At 51.1% G+C, this 19,849-nt stretch overlaps 2 protein-coding genes across 5 annotated transcripts in view; one reads left to right on the forward strand and one right to left on the reverse strand.

Moving 5' to 3' along the window:
• The first annotated feature begins 297 nt into the window (after positions 1-297).
• On the forward strand, positions 298-14,031 carry PPP1R1A (protein phosphatase 1 regulatory inhibitor subunit 1A). Of its 4 annotated transcripts, none has more exons than XM_044677995.1 (7): positions 298-580; positions 10,383-10,443; positions 11,782-11,819; positions 12,025-12,088; positions 12,630-12,770; positions 13,280-13,383; positions 13,896-14,031. In XM_044677995.1, the coding sequence occupies exons 1-6, from the start codon at positions 497-499 to the stop codon at positions 13,381-13,383; spliced, it is 492 nt and encodes a 163-aa protein (XP_044533930.1). In that variant the 5' UTR covers positions 298-496; the 3' UTR covers positions 13,896-14,031. The 4 variants fall into 4 exon arrangements, with proteins under 4 accessions (XP_044533930.1, XP_044533927.1, XP_044533929.1 ...); XM_044677992.1 differs by lacking the exon at positions 13,280-13,383 and adding an exon at positions 13,070-13,176 and having other exon boundaries at positions 303-580; XM_044677994.1 differs by lacking the exon at positions 13,896-14,031 and adding an exon at positions 13,070-13,176 and having other exon boundaries at positions 303-580; positions 13,280-13,369.
• Positions 14,032-15,380: 1,349 nt separating this feature from the next.
• PDE1B (phosphodiesterase 1B) overlaps positions 15,381-19,849 on the reverse strand; it is a 22,756-nt gene continuing 18,287 nt past the window's right edge. The window contains exons 4-9 of the mRNA XM_044679236.1: positions 19,519-19,540; positions 19,390-19,471; positions 18,960-19,068; positions 18,397-18,497; positions 17,725-17,845; positions 15,381-16,918 (exon numbers count right to left, since the gene is read on the reverse strand). Coding sequence (XP_044535171.1) covers positions 17,745-17,845; positions 18,397-18,497; positions 18,960-19,068; positions 19,390-19,471; positions 19,519-19,540 — 415 coding nt within the window. The 3' untranslated portion in view covers positions 15,381-16,918; positions 17,725-17,744. The remainder of the gene's footprint in view (positions 16,919-17,724; positions 17,846-18,396; positions 18,498-18,959; positions 19,069-19,389; positions 19,472-19,518; positions 19,541-19,849) is intronic.

A 19,849-nucleotide genomic window follows, 5' to 3' on the forward strand; every position in this document is an offset into this window, starting at 1 on the left:
GCCTGCCCCATCTCTCTGCCCCCACCCCAGCCCCAGTTGTGTCCCCTTGAAAACCTTCCCAACCTGGAGAAATAGCCGGGTTGGGGCTCCGCCCCACTAGGCTCGGAGGATTCCTGGGTCCCCGCCCAAGCTCTTGCCCTCTACCTCCCACCCAACGCCTACTAGGGGACAGGCCACACCCCCAGTCGGTGGCACCCTGGTGGTGACCCCCGCTGGCGCGGGCTCGACAGGGTTAAGGTTTCGGGGCGGGTGGGGGTTTGGGAGGAAGGGGGACTGAGCCAATCGGCTGCGGCTAAGTCCCAGGGAGTGAGGATCCGAGAGCAGAGCCGGAGCAGCGGCCCGGGCAGCGGCTGGGGCAGCGGCCGGGGCAGGAGCAGCAAAGGAGAGGCAGCCCGCTAGTCCCTCGGACGCTACCGGAGCCGCCCCATCCCCCACCGCCACTGCAGTGCCGGCTTTCTCCGGCCAGAAGGACCCAGGCGTCCCCGGTGCCCCAGCCATGGAGCAAGACAACAGTCCCCGCAAGATCCAGTTCACTGTCCCGCTGCTGGAACCGCACCTGGACCCGGAGGCGGCGGAGCAGGTGGGGCTCAAGGAGGCTTTGTTGGGCTGGGAGCCGGGGGCGGAGGGGCATCCCCAGGGTGGGGGAGGCAGTGACTAGAGTAGGCTGGACCGAGCTAAGAATAGGTAGACTTCTGCTCTTTGGGGAAGTCGGGGAGCAAGAGGATCCACGATCTGGAGGGGACGTCCCTATTGCCCCCCTCTGACTGCTGGAGGGCAATACCCCTATGGTGGAGGGCAAGGATTGCAAAGAATTCCCGTTTTCCGATGATGGCTGACCTCCCATCCCTCCTATTCTCAGAAGCACAAACCCATCTGGACTGTGGGGAGACAGACGGACAGACGCTCTCACTCTCGCTCTCACTGATCCCCACCCCCTTCCGAGACACACGGCCCAAACTCGCTCCCTCCCCACCGTCGTTGGGGGAGGTGGGGGATGGGAAGAGATGCTGCTGCTGGCCCTGCAGCCCCTTTCCCTTCATTTACCAGTGATCTCTTCCCCGCCCCAGTTCTGAAATGAGCCGGCAGTGGGGGGTGGGGGACACTGAGGATCTCCCACAGTTTCCCAGGAAGTGTTGGGGGCCAGAATAGGATTAAGTTGGTGAGAGAGCCCAAAATAACGGGGAGGGATCGTGTGAGGCTGGGGGAAGGGAAGAACGTGGCCCCAGCCTTTGCCCTACAGGAGAAGAGTGGTGGGAAGGAGAGTTGGGGGGCAAAGACTTGGAGTAGGCAGGGAGCTGAGCAGGGGGCAGGATGGGAAAGGACCTTCTTCTCTGGTCTCTGGGAAGGATGGAGTGTGTCTCCTGAAGCTCCGCTCTCCTGGGGTGGAAGAATGAACACCTGGACCCTCAACCCCAACACATGGGATGAAGAGTTGACCCACTGGGAAAAGGGCCCACATGGGCTGGGATATGTAGATGGGCAGGACTTTGGGTGGGGGTGGGGTGCACATGAGAAGGCTACTCCAGGCAAATGATGCCTGCTTCCCCCCACCTCTGGACCTGGCCAAAGGAGTAGGTGACATAGCCAGGCCTTGGGCTGGCAGACCTGAGCTATTTTTAGCTCAGAGCTGCCTGACCAGGAATAGGGAGGGAGGGAGGCTGAGTGGACACAGAGGCCAAAGGGTAAGGGCAGGGGCCACCATGTTGGCAAAAGTCCACCACACACACACAGGCACTACACAGGTCACCAAGGACTATTTGCACAGTTTGAGAGCTCATTTACCCTCTCCAGAAGACTCTCCCAATTGCCCTCTGTCAACTCCAGATCCATCCAGAGGCTCTGGTCTCAGATTCATACAATAGCCCCTCTCTGTCTTGGGTCTAGAGTTCCCTCCACCTGGAAAAATTCCCAGCTGTCCTCTCTAGGATCCTGAAGGGAGGATGTTCCTTCTGCTCCAGCTGTTTGGCAAAACAGAGCCCAGATGTGAAAGGGAAAGTATTTCTCTTCTCCCACTCTTCATCCCCTCCCGCCCACTCCCCACTTCTATTTAGGTCTCCAAAGCAGGGATCCCCAGGTGCCCACTAGAATGGCAGAAGGTCAGATTGGGAAGGACAGATGCCTCCTTTAGGTCATCTAGGTACATCTGCAAGATGGGCAAAACCTGGACTTCTAGTGATAGCCAGGTACCTGAGTCTCAGAGTCTCGTCTCCACCAGCCCTAGAATGAGCCATGGCAGCTGCAAAGTGTGGTTAAGCCTCTAGAAGAACTCCCTGAATATGGGGATGGGGTAGAGGGGGACGACAAAGGGAGAACTCAGGCCCTAAAGAGGAATGAGCATCCTCCACCCATTTCCTTAGAGAGAGGGGGAAAGAGAAGATGACCTCTGGCTCAGAATGAGAGGACTGATAGGAAGAGGCCATGTGTGCTGGGGGGTGGAGAGTCAGGCAGAACTAACATGATCTGCCTCCAGCTGGTCCCTTCATCCCACTGTCATGGGTTGATTCTTTGTTTGTGGTCGGGGGAGGCAGGTGTGTGTGTGGTTGGCAAGAAGAAGAGAAAGAGAAAAGGGAGGGGAGATCAAAGAGGTCTACACAACAGCCAGTGGAGATGACAAGAGAAGGGAACCAGCTAAGAGACTCGAGATCTCAGTAAACCTGGGTCTTCACAGTCTAAAATTCTCCCTCCAGCCGAGCCTCAGTCTCTCCCAATGGGGCAGTATGGACTTGTGGTTGTAGGAGAATGGCTGGCTAAGCTAAGGAGAGAATGATGAGAATAATTAATTACACGTTGATATGATCCTTTCTGGTTTACAAAGCTCTTTCTTTACTAAAACCCAGGAAAGTAGTGTAAATGTAATTGTTCCCATTTTATAGATTTTGAGGCCCAGAGAGGTCAATTCAAATTTTATCCCCTTCATTTTACAGGTAATAAAATGGAGTGCAAAAGCCTTGCCCAGGGTGGAACAACCCCAAATTCGACACCCTTTCCATTATACCAAAGTGACAAGCTTGCTCATTGCCACCCAGATGCTAAATAAGAGGGCAGGAGATTTAAGCTCAGCTCTCCTGGTGACAAATCCAGGGGAAGGACTCGGGAATTTGATGGGAGCAAGAGGTAGGAAGAAGGGGGCAGTTGGGGGGCTCAGTGGATTGAGAACCAGGCCTAGAGATGGGAGATCCTAGACTGAAATCTGGCCTCAGACACACCATCACATGGTCTCTCAACCATCCACAGTGTAATCTGCACCTAAATCCCGAGTTGGAAGTTTCTAGGAGATTTCAGAAATCTTTGGAAGTCTGGGGATTAGCCCAGGTAAGATGTAGCCTTGCCAAAGTGGCCTGCTGCAAGTCACTTCGGAACTGGAGATACAAAAGTAGAGACAATGGCCTCTGTTCTCAAAGACCTTCGGAAATGGGAGAACTGTGATGAGAGCAAATGAGAGATCCAGAAAATATGGAATGACAAAGCTAGAAACTTAGAAGTTTCTTTTGGTTGGATGAGTGGGAAAATCAAGAAAGCATCCATGGTGGAGGCAACCCCTAAAATGACAGAGACTAAGGAAATAGAGTGGGGAGTGAAAGTGGGACAAGGGAGAAGTAGAGCAGAATCCATTCTTGACATAGGCTAAGGAGTAGGATATATGGGGATCCTAAGACTAAGAACTAAAAGGGACCTCAGAGCTCTAGGCCAACCCTCTCATTTTACAGCTGAGGAAACTGAGTTCAGTGACTTGCCCAAAGTCCTAAGGAGTGAGCTGGCAGAACCAGGATTTAAACTCAGGTGCCCTTACTCAAAACCTTTCTTTGCAACAGGCTACTCTGAAATTAGAGGACCCAGATTCAGGTTTTAATTCTGATATTCTCTCAGTGACCTTGGGCAAGTCATTCAACTTAAGGCCTTTTTCTTTATCTACAAAACTAGGGAGTTTGACCAAAAGACCTTAAAGATCAAACCCAACTCTAACTCTATGATCTAATGGAGGGAGAGAGGAAAAGGAAAATATGAAAGAAAGAAGGAAGGAAGGAAAGAGGATAAGAGTGTGGAGGAAGAGAGAAGGAAAAAGAAAGGAGGAGAGGAAAGGAAAAGGAAGGAGAGGGGAGGAGATGAGTTGAGACAAGACAAGAGGAGAGGAAAAGGGAAAGGGGGGAGGAGAGGGAAGGGAAGGGAAGGGACGAGGAAAAAGCAAAAAGGAGGGAGAAAGAAGGGAAAGAACAAAGAAGGGAGGGAATTAAAGAGGGAAAAAGAAGAGGAATCAAGGGTAATCTTTTTTTTTTTTTTAACCCTTAACTCTGTCTTAGAATTTATATCAATTCTAAAGCAGAAGAGTGGTAAGGGCTAGGCAATTGGAGTTAAGTGACTTGCCCAGCATGACACAGCTAAGATGTCAAGCCTCGGGGTCAGACTTGAACCCAGGACTTCCCAATTCCAGGATTGGTACTCTATCCACTATGCTACCTAGCTGCCCCCGTGGGTAATTTTAATGGTTTACAGAACAGGCTAGGAAGGCTGTTGGATTTTTAGAATGGGAAATACCTTTCTTTTTCCCCAGTCCAGGCTAGGAGTTACAGATAGAAGGCCTGCTCCTCAGGTCTTCTACAAAAGGGTGCACATTTTGAATTGGAAAGGACCACACGGGTCACCTAATCCCAACCTATGACTCTACCGATGAGGTCCAGAGAGACGTAATGACTCACCCAACATTACACTTGCCGGAGCTAGTTTCCAAACCCAGGTCCTCTGCTTCCAACGTCAGTCGTCTTTCCACTGCCCTGAGTGGTTGTGAGACCCTCCCTTGGCCTCCAGGCCTCAGTCATACACATGACTGAAGGCTACGCAGATGGGCACACCACTACCACATGGCCCTTTGTGGGGGTACACACGTAGATCAGTGTTGTCAGAGACCTCGAAATACGATCAATCTGAGCACTTAACTGCTCTGTGCAAAGTTGCAGGAATACGAAGCAACAGTGAAGCAGTCCCTGCTCTCAGGGAGCTCACATCCTAAGTGGGGAAGACAGCCGATGAATGTATAAATATAAACATAAAATCAGCAAAATTAAATCAAGTTATCTTTTTAGGTGCAGGTAGGAAGCGGTGATCAGAAGAGGCTTCATGGGGCAGATAGGAGACTCGGTGGGTAGAACCAGGCCTGGAAACAAGAAGTCTTGGGTTCAAATCTGGCCTCAGACACTTCCCAGCTATGTGACCCCGACAAATCACTTAGCCCCCATTGCCTAGTCTTTACTGCTTTTCTGCCTCAGAACTGATCCTCACTATCAGTTCTAAAGGTAAGAGTTAGAAACAGAGAGACAGAGACAGTGAAAGAAAGAGAGATTTCATGTCGATGTGGCCCCTAAGCTAAGTCTTGAAGGAAACCAAAGATTCCAAGAAGCAAGGGAAGAGGAAGCAAATACCAGGTATGCAGGATAGCCAGTGCAAAGATGTAGAGACAATAAAGAGAATGTGGTGAGTACCACTGACAGGATCACAGGCTAGGAGAAGAATAATGTGTAAGAAGGCCAGAAAACTGGGGGCAACTGGGTGACTGCATGGATTAAGAGTCAGGCCTAGAGATGGGATGTCCTAGGTTCAAATCTGACCTCAGACACTTCCTAACTGTGTGACCCTTGGCAAGTCACTTAATCCCCAATGCTTGCCCTTACTGATCTTCTGCTTTGGAACCAATACATAGTATTGATTCCAAGACACAATGTAAGGATTTTTAAAAAGGAAGAAGACTGGAAAATTCAGAAGGGTCCAGGTCATGAAGAGTTTTAAATGCTGAGCCTTTACCGGGAGAGGGGAAAGAGATAATGAGTTCTGTTCTGGACATGTTGAGTCTGAGATGCCCGTGGGACATCTAGTCTGAGATGGCCAAAAGGCAGTTTGAGATGCAGGAGAGAGATTCTGCTAGAACTGGGAGTCATCAGAATAGAGATGGTAATTGTACCCCTGGGAGCTGATGAGATCACCAAGACAGAGGGTTCAGGAAGAAGCCTTGGGGTACACTCACAGTCAGTGGATATGACATGGATGATGAATCAGCAAAGGAGATTGAGAAGGACTGATCAGAGAGTTCAAAGAATCCGGAAGAGTGAACCATAAAACCAAAGAGAGGAGAATATCCAGGAGGAAAGGACCATTAATCGTGTTGCATGCTGCACAGGGGCCAAGGAAAATGAGGCCTGGCTAGAGATCATTAGATTTGACCATTAAGATATCAATGTGGGGGGGAGCTAGGTGGGTGAGTGGATTGAGAGTCAGGCCCAGAGATAGGAGTCCTGGGTTAAAATCTGGTCTCAGATACTTCCTAGCTGTGTGACCCTGGACAAGTCACTTAACCCCCATTGCCTACCCCTCACCACTCTTCTGCCTTAGAACCAATACCCAGTATTAATTCTAAGACAGAAGGTAAGGGTTTATTTTTTTAAAAAGATATCAATATAACTTTAGAGGGGCAACCTCCATTGAGGGATAAGGTCAGAAGCCAGACTACATGGAATATGGAGGTACCAACTTTTCAAAGGAATTCAACTGAGAAAGGAAGAGTCAGAGGATCATAGATCTAGAACTAGAAGGGTCCTCAGAGGTTTTATAGTCCAACCCTACATTCTACAAATGAGAAACTGAAGCCTATGTAGATTAAGTAATATACCCCAAGTCATACAGGAAGTGTGTAGGTAGGATTTGATCCCAAATTCTCTGATTCAAAAGCCTCTGTTCTTTCCATTGTCTCATACTGTCTATAGGAGGAAAGTGAGCAAAGATGGCAGGAATGGAGAAATGTTTAAGGATGGAGAAGAGTTGAGTGTTTGAAGGCATCAAGGAAAGAAGGCTGAGATGGAGAGAGAAGGAAGATTATGGAGAGAGGGGATGATGATCGAGTTCATCTCTTGGAGAAGTTGGGAGTTCATCTAACGGGGTTGACATTGGGGAAGAGAAGAGTCATGTCTTCATCAGAGATTGGAGGAAAGGAAAAATGAGGGGGAGGAAGTCAAGGGGTTGTGAAATGAGGAGGATGAGTTGTCAGATGTGGAGGAGAAGAGAAGAATGTTCTCAGCAAAGTGTCAACTTCAATAAAGTATGAGATGAGACAAGGGCCTCAGCTAAGGGGGTGGGAGAGTGTGGGAGAGAAGATAGGATTTGGTACAGCTTCTGTGGGAAGGAGAATAGAGACACAATTAGGGAGAAGGACCATCTTGCTCCAGTGAGGGCCCAGTGGAGAGATTAGATAACATAAGCTTGCAGTAGAGGTAGTTCAAGACTTCCATTGGCTCCATTCAAGTAATGCATGAGTAGAAGAGGAGGCAAATAGAGGGAGTGATCCGGAGTTTGGTTTTGCCAGGGCACAAGCAGCAATAAGATGAGGGAGTAAGGTAACTAAAAATATAGGATTATGTGGAATTGGATTAGTTCACTAAAGAGTCTGCATATGGAAGAGATGAAGATATGGCCAGAGTAGAAGAGGGAGCCTGGCAAAATACAGAGGAGGGCAGAGATCAAAGGTCATGATGAAGAAGAATGGGTTTGACAGGATGGTCGAGGGATAAGGAAAGATGGAATGATAAGAGATTGATCTTAAAGAACTTCACTTCTTGGTCATGAAAATGGAATACTTAATGGATGATGTAAAGATTAAGGGTGTGGCCATCTTTGTGTGTAGCTGAGGTGGAGAGGAGGAATAGGTCATGAAAGATTGAGGAATTGTGAAGTCAACATGTATGCTGAAGTCTCTTTAGTATGAAGGCATGAGTTGGTGAGTAGTTGTGTGATCTGGACAAATCACTTAATCCTATTTGCCTCAGTTTCCTCATCTGTAAAATGAGATGGAAAAGGAAAGGACAAACTCCTCCAGTACCTTTGCCAAGAAAACCCCAAACAGGGTCACAGACACAACTGAAAAATGACTGATCACAACAACTATGTGAAAAAGAAGAATGTGAGCCAGACACTGAACTCATTGAAAGAGACATATGTAACCACCCCCAGGAGAGGAAATGTCTTACCACCATGCCATCTCACATTCCCCATTCCTCCACTGGACCATTCCATTCTTCTGCCTCTTTTACATTGGAGAAGTCCTGCCTGAAGTCTGACTTTAGCCCCTCCTGCTACAGCAGAAAGGCATTTCGTTGATAGAAAAAAGATTTTATATATATACTAATGAGGACCCAAAACTCTTAAGAGACTTAAATATGGAAATCCATTTGTCTTTGTATCCCCAGCATCTAGCACAGTGGTCCAGAGTGGTCATTTAGTCAATACTTGTTAATTGATTGGTTTCAAGATACGGTATTTGCCCTCACCTCATCACCATCTCCCCTCTCCAACTTCTCTCAGGCCTAGCTAATCCCTTCTCAATTCTGTCTAGCTCCTTTCTCTCATTCTCCTGATCCAGTATGGTACTCAGAAGGTGGGTATCCCTATTGCCAGCTTGGCAAAGGAGCACTAATTTGGGGGGGAGGTCAGAGAAGGAGCTGTTACAGGTGACTTTAGATGAATGAGAGGGATAAGGGCAGGGTACAAGATTTCCCAGCTGCTACACTCCATCCACCAGCCAAGGTCTTGATATAAGGGCAAGAGTATTAGACTTGGAATCTGGAAAGGCCTGAGTGGGACTCCCCAGATCTGGCCCTGCCAGCATGACATGGGCAAGGCACATAACCTCCCTGGGCTTCAGTTTCACCATCTACAAAATGGGTATAACGATACTCAAACTGCCTACTCCACAGGATTATTTGTGAGAGGATCAAGTGAAGATATTCTTGAAGTCTAAGCACTTTCCAAACGTGAAAGCATTACAGAAATATGAGCAGTTGTTACTGTTATCGCGATTTCAGATTCTGGGTCTATTCTGCAAGCCTCATTTGGGACAGCTGAAAGGTCATCTGAGAAGAAGGACAGGGACCCTTGGGGAGGGTGGGGAAGAAAGCAAAATATTAATAAAAGGGAAACTGGAGGAAATGAAAATAAAATGAAAGGGGGCTGAGAAACAAGGACAGAGACTGGGTATGATCCCAAGTGGGGAGAAGAATCAATGGCTGGTGGACATTGGTGGAAGGGGGACTGAGGAGATAACTGGGAGGAGAAAGGAAGAGCAGGAGAGAGGGACTCATAAAGGATGAGGAACATTGACTAGGAGAACACTGGGAAAGGGGACGGATCTGGGAGACTGACTCTTCAGGGAAAGGAGCTGAGAGTGGGAGTGGGCCTGAAAACACTGAAGGGGAAGAGCCAGGGACTGGAGGAGACATGAGGGTGTGGGGATAGAGTCTGGAAAGGGCTTTAAGGGAAGATGTGCCAGGGCAAAGAGAGTGAGACTGGTGCTGATTTCCTCCCTGTTGGATCTCCTCCCTGAGATAAGACTGTTGTGGAGGTTGTGGGGAGACTCTCTCTATATCATGGCACACTGAGGGCACATATTTCTGCTTGGTGGGAGAAAAATCCTGACCTCCTGGGTTATTTCTGGCCATCGATCCCTGGACAGTAGTTGAGGCTGACGCAGCTACTGAGAAGAGAGGCACCAAAAGCCAACAAGAGAGAATTGAGGCAGCAGGAAGGACTTCCAGGTTGTTCAAGAGAGACTAAACCTGGGGTTGGGACTGGTATAGTCATGAGCCAAAAAGGTCCTGGAGGGTCATAGGTTCAAATGTAGAGGAGACCTCAAAGGAGGCATTGTGGCAAGCTTAATGTATGAAGATGGATCGGGGAATCCATGGAGCACATTTAATAATAATGATCGATGGTACAGAGTGCTTCACAATTTGTAAGAATACTATAAATACTTTATCCCATTTGATCATCACAACAGCCCTGGGAGAGGGGTAGCATAAGTATTGCTGTTCTCATTTTATAGACTAGGAAACTGGGACTCCAGTAGCTTGAATAACTTAACACAGGATCATTGAAGGGATTATAGAGGTCATCCAGTTGTATCCTCTCAATTTACAAAAAAGGAAACTGAGGCCTAAAGAGATGAAATTATTAGGGACAGCTGGGTGGCTCAGTAGATTGAGAGCCCAGCCTTAGAGACAGAAGGTCCTAGATTCAAATCTAGCCTCAGGTACTTCCTAGCTATGTGACATATTGATTCTAAGACAGGTGGGAAGGGTTTTTTGTTGTTTTTTTTAAAGGGATGAAATTATTTATCCAAGGTCTCTGAGGTAGTATGGGGCAGAGCCAGGACTCAGACATTCCACATCCAGGGCTATTTCCATTTCACCTCATGGCCTCTCTTTGTTGTGAGTTCTATGTGTGGGTCTTTGGATGTGATTGCATTGGGCATAGGTTAAATGGAATTGAATCCATTGGCCTGTTGGTCTCAACAGCTCTGGGACATCTGTCTGACAGGCCTCCTTTTCTCCCTCTTTTGTACCTCCCAGATCCGAAGGCGTCGTCCCACCCCAGCCACCCTTGTGCTGACCAGTGACCAGTCGTCTCCAGGTAACTCAGAAGCCCCTGGGCACGGTGGGAGTAGAGCATGATGGCTGAGTCTCACTGTGGAACAGAAAGGTGTGAGGGCCAGAGGTAGCAAATGGGGTCCTTTGGGCTCCTGAGTGGGGTGAGGTTGAGGGTAAATGGCCTGGGTTTCAGGAATGGGGGCTGGGCAAAGTAATGGCTGGAGATCTGGATGCTTCTGGAGTTCCATGAAGAAGGCTGAGGCTGGTTGGGAGTGGGGAAGGGTTTCTAGCTCCTGGGAGAGAAAGAAGACGAGGGAAGAGAGCCCAGGACCTCATGGGTGCCTTGAGAGCAGGCTGGGCTCTCGGGAAAACTTCCTTTGCTTTCTCAGTGATGAGAGCGAGGGCTGGGAGGGGCAGGGACACCACCTGCCTCCTCAGCCCCCCAGGAATTGGGCTGGTCAACTGATTGCTGGTTGCCACAGCAACAGCCTACTAGGTTTCTCAGTAACTAAGATGCTGTGGCTCCTCCCCTTCCCCCCTTCCCCAGGAGAGAGGCAGTGACATCTGTGGGGGAGGGGGGCCCTTCCTCTCCCAGCTCTTAAAGTCTTGAAAATAAAGAGTAAAAGAATGGCAGGCCAGAGTTTAAGGAGCTCTAAGTCACTTCAGGAAACAATTTGGAAGTCATCCCCTGCATCCTGGCCAGGATAAGCTTGCTGCTATCTGACCCTCCTCCCCTACTTTCCCCCAAAAGCTGGACTATGAGGTGAGCCCCATCCTAGGCTCCAGGGAAAGAGTAGAGATCGCTAAGAGCAAGTCATTAGCCAGTGTCTACACAGCTCCCAGGCCACCAGGCAAGAGTCCCAAATGTAGGCACTGAGACAAAAGAAATGGGTGCAGCTAGACAGAATCCCAGATTTCAGCCCAAAGACTCAATAGTACAACCTAGGGAACAGCCAGGTGGCTCAGTGGATAAGAACCAGGCCTGGAGTTGGAAGGACCTAGGTTCAAATCTGGCCTTAGACACTTCCTAGCTGGGTGACCTTGGGCAAGTCACTTAACCCCTTACCACTTTTCTGCCTTGGAACTTGATTCTCATTATCAATTCTAAGTCAGAAGGTAAATGGGGTAGGGAAGGGGTTAGTGGTTTGTTTTTTACTGTGGTAGAAAGAATGAGGTCCTGGTGGCAGGTGGAAATCCTGAATTCTAATCCTGGCTCCTTGACTAAGCAACTCCATGACCTTGAACAAGTCATTTCCTTTCTCTAGGCCATAACTTCCTCATCTGTAAAATGAGGAATATAAACTAAATGACTTCTAACCTCTATTCTAGCTCTCATTTCTGTTTCTATGATTCTTTTCTCCTTCCACCACTCCTTCCCCAGAGATCGATGAAGATCGGATCCCCAACTCTCTGTTCAAGGTGAGTGGGTCCCCCATATGCCACCAAGCTCCCTCTTCTCTCTGTGCCCTGAGGTGATGGGTTCAGTAGGAGGTTTAACTCTAGGTCACATATACACTCGTCCCAGCTGGGGCCCAGTGTTGTCCCCAAGGAACCAAAAGGAGGTGGGGAGGAGGGAGCCGGCCTCAGGGCAGGAAGTCCCAGCTTCATTCTGTGCCCCTTACAGTCCACATTGTCCATGTCTCCAAGGCAGAGGAAGAAGGTGACTCGGACCACGCCGACGATGAAAGGTTTGGGTGCCCCCCCCTTCATGCCCTCCTACCCTCACCTCCTTCCATTTCCTCCCCTCCTCTTTCCCCCAAGATCTTTAAGCTGGTAGGGCTTTGCCTGAAAGTGAGGTGTCGGGGCAGAACCGGACAGGTCAGCGTCATGGGGCTCCCATCCCTCCACATCTCCTCATACCAATATATTCATGGGCAAGACTTCACTTCCTGGGGCCTCTGTTTACCCATCTATGAAGTGAGGCTGAATCCTCTAGGATCTCATAAGCCATCCCAATCAGAGGAGAATCTCCATTTGTCACAACTCCTCGTGCAGCCTCCCGATTCCCCCTTCGCGTGTCCACTTCGGCGCCTCCTACTTGACTCTTCTCAGTCCTCTGGAAGGGCAAGAATGTCGGGGGTCCGTTCCCATCCAATTCGAGGACCCCAATCCCTAAGCTGTTGAATGGGGGGGATGGAGGGCGGGCGCATAAAGGGGACTGTGCGGGAGAGCACATCCAACATGCCCCTCCTTCCATGTCACTGCTTCCCCCATCCCCATCCTCCGAAGAGCTCCAGATGATGGTAGAACATCACCTCGGACAGCAGCAGAAGGAAGAAACGGAAGCGGCAGCGGCAGAGAGCGAAGGAACTCAGGAATCCTGCCTGCCTGAGCCTGAAGACGCAGAAATGGGTTCAAGGCTGAGCCCCAGTACGTGAGGGAAGGGGAGGGACTAAGACCAGTCCTGGGGGAGGGGAGAAACCACAGAGATTCCCTTTTAAAGGAGCGGGTGAGGGGGGATCTAGCCCCAAGGCTAAAGGATGCAGGGAGATTTACATACATTTCCATCTCATTTACATATCACTCCTAGAGTCTGGTCCCCAGCTCCCCAGGTCTGTCCCCTTCCGCCATCCCCCAGCTGGATCCGGGGCTTCTCTCCAAGCCGAGGGCAGCAGGGACCCCCCTCTCCTTAGGCCCCTCCCCAAGGCAGACCCTTCTCCCTTCCCCAGGGCTTCCAGAATCCATCCCCAAGATCCAGGAGGCTGGCAGTGAGGAATCTAGTTCAGAGGCACCAACAGTGCATATACCACCTCCAGGCTCCAGGGGGGCAGACTAGGTAATAACCCCTGGAGCTGGGAGGCTCCCCGACAGAAGGGGGGTTGGGGCTGGGGAGGGGAAGGAGGGAGTAATGGGTTTCAGCCTCTGATGGGGTATTCTAGGTGCCCACACCACCTCTGAGGGTCAAAACAAAGTAGGTGGCCCGGAGCTACAGCAGGAGGGATTGAGGTTAGACATCAAGAAGGAATTCCTGCCTCTGGAATAGGTAAAGGAGCTAGATTCATGGAAGCATTGGTGGGACAGTGGAAAGAGCCCTAGAGTGGGGATGGGGAGACCTGGGTTCAAATCCACAGCCACCAACACTGATCCCAGTTCTGTCACTCACTGGCCTCGTGACCTTGGGCCCATCATCTCATCCTCCGATACCTCATCTGTAAAATGAGGGGTTTGGACTAGATGACACCAATGGTCCTTTCCATTTGTTCGGGGGGGGGGGGTGGAGATTTGAACCCACAGAGAAGCTCATCAGCGTGGGCTGGGTTAGCAGTGGTCCTGATGGGGGAAGGAACACGGATAACATGATCCACCTCCTGAGTCCCAACATACCATCCAGGGAGGCCTAAGAGGAGAGAGGCTGAAGTAGCAGGAAGGAGGGAAGTTAGAGAGCCATCCAAAAGCAGAACGCCACCCAGGCCAGGACGCGAGATGCGCCCCAAAGTGGAGCGCCCAGTTATTCCTTGCCCTGGCTCACTGTCTCCCTCTCCCCACCCCTCACAGGTCCAAGGGCCATGAAGCTGTCCTGGAATCGAGGCTGGGGCTGGGGCCCCCCAATTGCTGGTTCTTTTCTTCTTTCTTCATTTCGGGGGGAAATCTCGCATTTCTAAAAAGTGATAAATTTGGTGTTGGGCCCTTGGTGCCTTCTTTCTTTCCCAGATGGGAGGGTCTCCGGGGTCCGTTTGGGACTTCCTCCCCCCCCCCCCCCACCGCTTAGCAAGCGTCTCGGGATTGCAGAGACAGCCCCGTCCCTCGAGCCAGAAGACAGACATCAGCTTTCATTTCACAGCCAGAGGGAGGAGCATCTGTCACCCAAGAGCGCTCGGTGTACCAGGGGGAACCCCTCCTGAAACGCGTCGCCCTGGCCATTTGGGAAGCCAGGCTGGCCCCTCTGCCTCCCAATGACCTTGGGAATCTCCTCCCAGCCTCTTTGCAGTGTCCAGGAGGGTCTGGAAAGCCCCGCCTTGCCATAAGCGAGCCAGGGCCTCCCTCTGGCGGTCGGAAGTCAGCACGACGCCCCTCCATGAGGCCCCCCTTCCTTGGCTAAAGCCAGGCCTGTTGAGCATCCCAGGCAGGGTGCAGGGAGAGGAGGGAGCCCAAGTGGCAGAGCAGTTAGCCAGCGCCGTCCCCTTTGCGGGTTTATCAGCATCTCTTTTCTTGCCAACCATCCTGGTGATTCACGCTTCAGACAGGACGGAGCCCCTTCCCGACTCCCGGCTTCTACAATTGTGGCGTCCAGGCCAGAACTTGGAAGAGGGGTGCGTGTGCACATGCACTCGCCTCGGGCTCTGCCCCCCAAGTCAGCCACGACTCAGAGGCAGGGACCATGATGCGCCTCAGGCCTTCGCTATCTCCATAGATAGCAGAGGAGACCCAAGGGCTCCATCTGAGACCAACATGGAAGCCAAGTCTATTAACAAAGGACAGGCTCTCCAGGCTCAGAGACCCTCCCAAACGTGAGGGGACAGGACCAGGGGATGAAGCCGGTGGCCTCCAAGTCACCCAGCACAAGAGGGAGATGCAGCCAGGCCTCGATTTCTCCAGTTGGGTGGGAGGAGAGATAAATGATTTAGCCTGCGTTTTCCAGCTCACAATGGGCCAGTGAAATGGGCCCACCAGCACCAGAGAAAGGACAGGCTCGGTGGAGTGAGGGGCCAGATCTGAGCCCAATTCCTCTAACTCCATTGTTCTTTTCATGACAACGTGCCGCAGACAGCCTGTGCCATCAGGCTCCTGGCCAAGAGGGCAGTGGGTGGCTATCAGATGTGAAGTGGGCAAGGGTGGCAATAAGGAGTATTTCCAGCTGTTTCCCTCATCTACGCCCGCCTTGCCAGTGACGGTGGCAGGCCAAGGCCTAAACAGGAGTCCCCAGGACCGACCTCCCTCTTTCCCATGATCTTGGCCAAGTGTTCAGAGGCCAGAGGGAAGGCCCAAAGGCCTACCCAATCCCACCTTCCACCACCCCTGGACCGGGGCCCTCAGATTGAAAGATGAAGACAACATCGGACCCCGTCTCCCTCCTTTATTGGTCTCTGGATGTAGCAGTGGTCTGCGAGGAGGGGTGGGGAGAGCCACATGCGCCTCTGTCCCCAGTCCCCAGGTAGGAGAGGCTGCTGGGACAGGAGGGGAGGCCAGCATGTTCAAGAAACCATGGTGGATACAAGACACATGGAACACAGCCCATTGTACAGATGTGCTGAGCAGTATTTACACGGAGGGCAGGGTCACCTCAAATTTGGTTTTTCCCTTGGGGGTGAGGGGAGGGGAGAAGTAGGGGGCGCTCTCCCCAAACCCCACCCAGCCCTCTGCCTATGGTTACCCTGGGTTACTGTCCCAAGAAGGGTAACCATTTGGGAGAGATGGGTGGGCCCAGGGACTGGTTGTAGCATTGGTCAGTCGTCAATACTGGATTTCTGGATTGCACATCCCTCTCTCCATTACCCAAATGCCACCCCAACGAAGCTCTGGGGCACGCTGGTTCAGGATGGCCGTGCCTGGTAAGAGCTCCTTGGTTTCTTCCCCTGCCCCATGGGTAAGGGGAGGATGAGAGCTTGTGCTCTTTAAGGGGATACTTACTGGGTGCTCATGTCAGAAAACCTCAAAGCACTTTACAGACATTGGTCGGATGGAAGCCACCCCCCACCCCAACCAGGGTGTCCGATGTCGGGGAGAGGGTACATTGGACTCAGTAGAGGGGAGTAATACAAATAGGAGTGGGTTCCCAGCCTTTCTAAGGTTGCTGAAGCCCTGGGGTGGGGGGTACCCATATACCCAGGCAGTTACCTCTCCCCTGGCTCCAGGATCACATTGAAAAAGGGCATAAAGAGGAGAGCTGCCTCAGGGGATGAGGCTAGGAGTAAAAGGAGCTGGGCTGGGAAGGAGAAGGGCCTGGGACGCAACAATTTGGAGCAAATGTAGAAAGCCGTCTTCTTTGGGGAATGAGGGGGACTGGGAAAGTTGTTCCTCCCCAGCTTTAAGAGATCCACATGTCCTGTTCTGGCCCCTCCCAGGGGGAGGAAACTGGGGCCCAGACCTGCCAGCTAAGATCTGGGATGGGGGCCCCAAGGGGACCCCCAAAATGTATTGCTCAGAAACTTGGAGGCAAGAAGAGTATTGCACTGAAGGGGGCTGGCATCACTGATTTTCCCACCCCAAACCTTGGGGTAGGAGACAGTCCAGGAAGCTTCTCCCCCACAAGACACCTGGTTATTGGCGGGGAAGGGGAGAAGTGTAGTCCAGAGGAAGCGGGGTTGGACAAAGCTCCCTGGGTTTTACTGCCTGAGAAAGGAAAATATACCCCATTCTAGGGGATGGCAAGGGGCTTCCTAGTGGGGAGTGGCAGGCCAAAGCCCAGGCCCAAATGTCCCCTTCCCCCAACCCCACAATCTCTGACATTTGGCCTTTAGGGTCATCCATCTTCTCTCTTCACCCTTGGGTTCCCCTGCCTCAGATCGATCTGTCATTCGAGGGAGCCAGTCCCAGTGAGTGGTGCTGATGGCGTCAACGACTTTGGGCTAAAGTGAAACCTGGGAGGCAAAGAGAGGTGGCTGAAGTCATCATATCGCTGTCCCTTATGAGCACTCCTTGTGGCCCATGTAGATGGGGGTGCCCCCTGGGCATCACCTGCCTGGCCTGACATCTCCCCTAGGTGGCCCTTTTGGACAGGAAGGGGGAAATGAGGAAGGAAAAGGAGAATTTCTCCCTCTTTCCTTATATTCTGTCCTCTGGCTCTCACCTCAATTTTCTCCCCACTGGGGAAGTTTTTGCTAAAATCTAAGCCCCATCCAACCTCCATGAAAATGGGAGAGGACACAAGGCAGAGAAGCAGGACACCTGGAGATTTCAGGCCCAACTCTGCCAGTCACTTGCTCTATGACCTTGGGCCAGTCATTCAGCTAAATGACCAAGTACTGGGCTTGGGATAACAGGACCTAGTTTGGAATCTTGCCTCAGACAACAAGCGGTGTAACCTTGGACAAGTCACCTCCCTCAGCATCAGCTTCCTCATCTGTAAAATGGAGATAATAACACCTACTTCCCAGGGTCCTTGTGAGGATCCAATGAGATACCATGTGATGTGCTGAGCAAACCTTAAAGTGCTATATAAATGCCAGTTATCACCATTATTCATATGGCACTATATACTCTAGTGCTCTGGACCTCAGTTCTCCCATCTGCAAAATGGAGGACTTTGAGCCATCCCTAAGCTCTCTTACCTCTAGCCGTTCTGTGTCTGGGTGAGGGTCCTCAGAGCAGATAGCCTTTCCCAAGAGATTCTGAGATGCCTCAGCCCTCACCCTACCAGCCCTACCTCTCCTTGCCTCCTCCTCACCTGAGCCTGGGCCCAGGCAGCTAATCCAGGTTGCCGTTCTGATTGAGTTCTTCAGCAGGGGATGAAGGAGCTTCCTCTTCGCATGGGGACAGCTCATCAATGGAAGTCTGATTGGTGATGCCTGGGATAGGGGTGGGGAAGACATAGGAAAAGTTCCTCCTTCCCAGGCCCAGGACCCCCCAGCCCCCGATCTAGGACAGGGCATGGTGTCACCTCATTCATCTGCCCCACTTCTAGGTAGGAACCTCTTTAACCCCCATCTCATAGGAGAGAATCTCTCCAGCTTATTCAAATCTGCCCAGGCCTCCTCCGGGCCTCATCCCAGGGCAAGGCTCCCTGAGGTTCAGTTTCCTCATGTAAAGAGGGTGGACAATAACACTCCAAGGGCCAATCTCACAAGGCCGATTAGAAGGACCATTTCGTACATCTTCAACTGCCATTGACATGAGCAGTTTATTATTCATAGTACTATCACGATTGCCTCAGCTGCCTCTGCTAAGTCCTTCCTGAAATCTAGTTTGACTGTCTCCTATTCCATTTTCAGGGCATTCCTTCTTGTTCTGACCTTTTCACCACCGTGCCCAGTATGAGACAAGGAGGACTAAGACCCCTCCTTCCCCCTGCCTCCTTTTATCTCCTGCTCCCTTTCCTCAGCTAGGACCAGATACCTACCGCTCGCAGCTCTTTCTTTCCATTTCTGTTTGTTCTCCTGAATGTACTTGGTCCAGGTGGTCCGGAAACTGACCAGGTCAGGGTTGAGGTCACCTGGTTCCCTAGAACCATCCAGAGAGAGCTGTCATTATTGGGAGTCAGGAATTGGGAAACCCCATCCTAGATGGAAATCCCTTCCTTCCACTCCTAGGGATCTTGGATGACTCGTAGAGTGTTGGACCCCATGCCTAGTGAATGGAAGACTACTTTCTGCCTCGTTGTCCTTCCCCACCCGCTACAACCATAGAACATGGTCTTGAGGAAAGGGCATGGGAGGAAGGAGGACTCCAAAAGTGGAAGCAGGTCACCAACTGGAGTAATAATGAGTCGGGTCCCTGTACCTTCCTAATCTCCCTGCCTTCTCTTCGGACCTCCCTACCACCTATTATGTAAAGGATGGCAGCATGGAATCCCTGCAAAATACAGGGTCGGCCTGTATATACATAACACACCCCAAAGCCAAAGGACCTGAGCATCCAATGAGAACTAAACATGGAAGTTGCCCTCAGACAGCCCTCACTCACCTGGCCTTTGTCTTTGCCTTGGAGCCATCATCTACCAAAGGTTGGACACTCTTCTCAGCCACATCAGTCAAAACAGAAAAAGTGGGCTCCACAATGAAGTCAATGAATCCTGCATGGGTTGGGATGGTTGAGGAAAGAGCAGACAGAGGTTATTATACCAGTGAGTTGAATGGTGTTGCCATGGTCATGACTCAATTCAAAACTGAGTGAGATGCCAACCCTCAGGGCCTAGGGCCTTCCCATAAAAGAAGACCTTTGGATCCATCAGCCCCATAGAGTCCCACTGTACCACGACTCAGATGAAGTCAGAGAGCATGAAGAAATCATCTGGCCATGGTTTCAAGAAGCCCCAACCCTGGCTTTTATTCTCCCCCACTACCACCTCCCACCCCCCAACCTCTCCTCCCTGCAAAGCCTGGTGGTCACTCACCGATCTGGGACTGAGCCACCAGGGTGGAAGTACGGTCGCAGAGTGGGGAGAAGGGCAGGCCCAGCTCTGCCTCCTTGTCCCCCTAAGAGAAAGAGGGGAGGTAGGGGGGATAGAACATTCCAGGCTAACACTCAGTGTTTCCAGGCATGAGCTAGAGGACACTGGGAGCCAAGGTCAAGGTCTCAGGGGCAGGGATTGAGGAAGGGAACTACAGAAAAGGCAAAGAGGGGCAACAGTAATTTCTGTGCCTTTCATTTGAAAATCTAAGATACTTAAGTGCTACTCAAAAGAGCTCCACTTATTATTGTCTGGATAAACAGTTTATTCCAAATCTGAAAGCATAGTTGGAAGGATAATGGATATTCCTATGAAGGAATTCCCAGAGGAGTGGGAAGGAAACAGAGGTCAAAATTCAATTAAAAAGGGGCAGCTAGTGGATGGAGAGCCAGGCCTGGAGTTG

Source organism: Gracilinanus agilis, chromosome 5 (assembly GCF_016433145.1).
Source record: "Gracilinanus agilis isolate LMUSP501 chromosome 5, AgileGrace, whole genome shotgun sequence".
Classification (NCBI taxonomy): Eukaryota; Metazoa; Chordata; class Mammalia; order Didelphimorphia; family Didelphidae; genus Gracilinanus; species Gracilinanus agilis.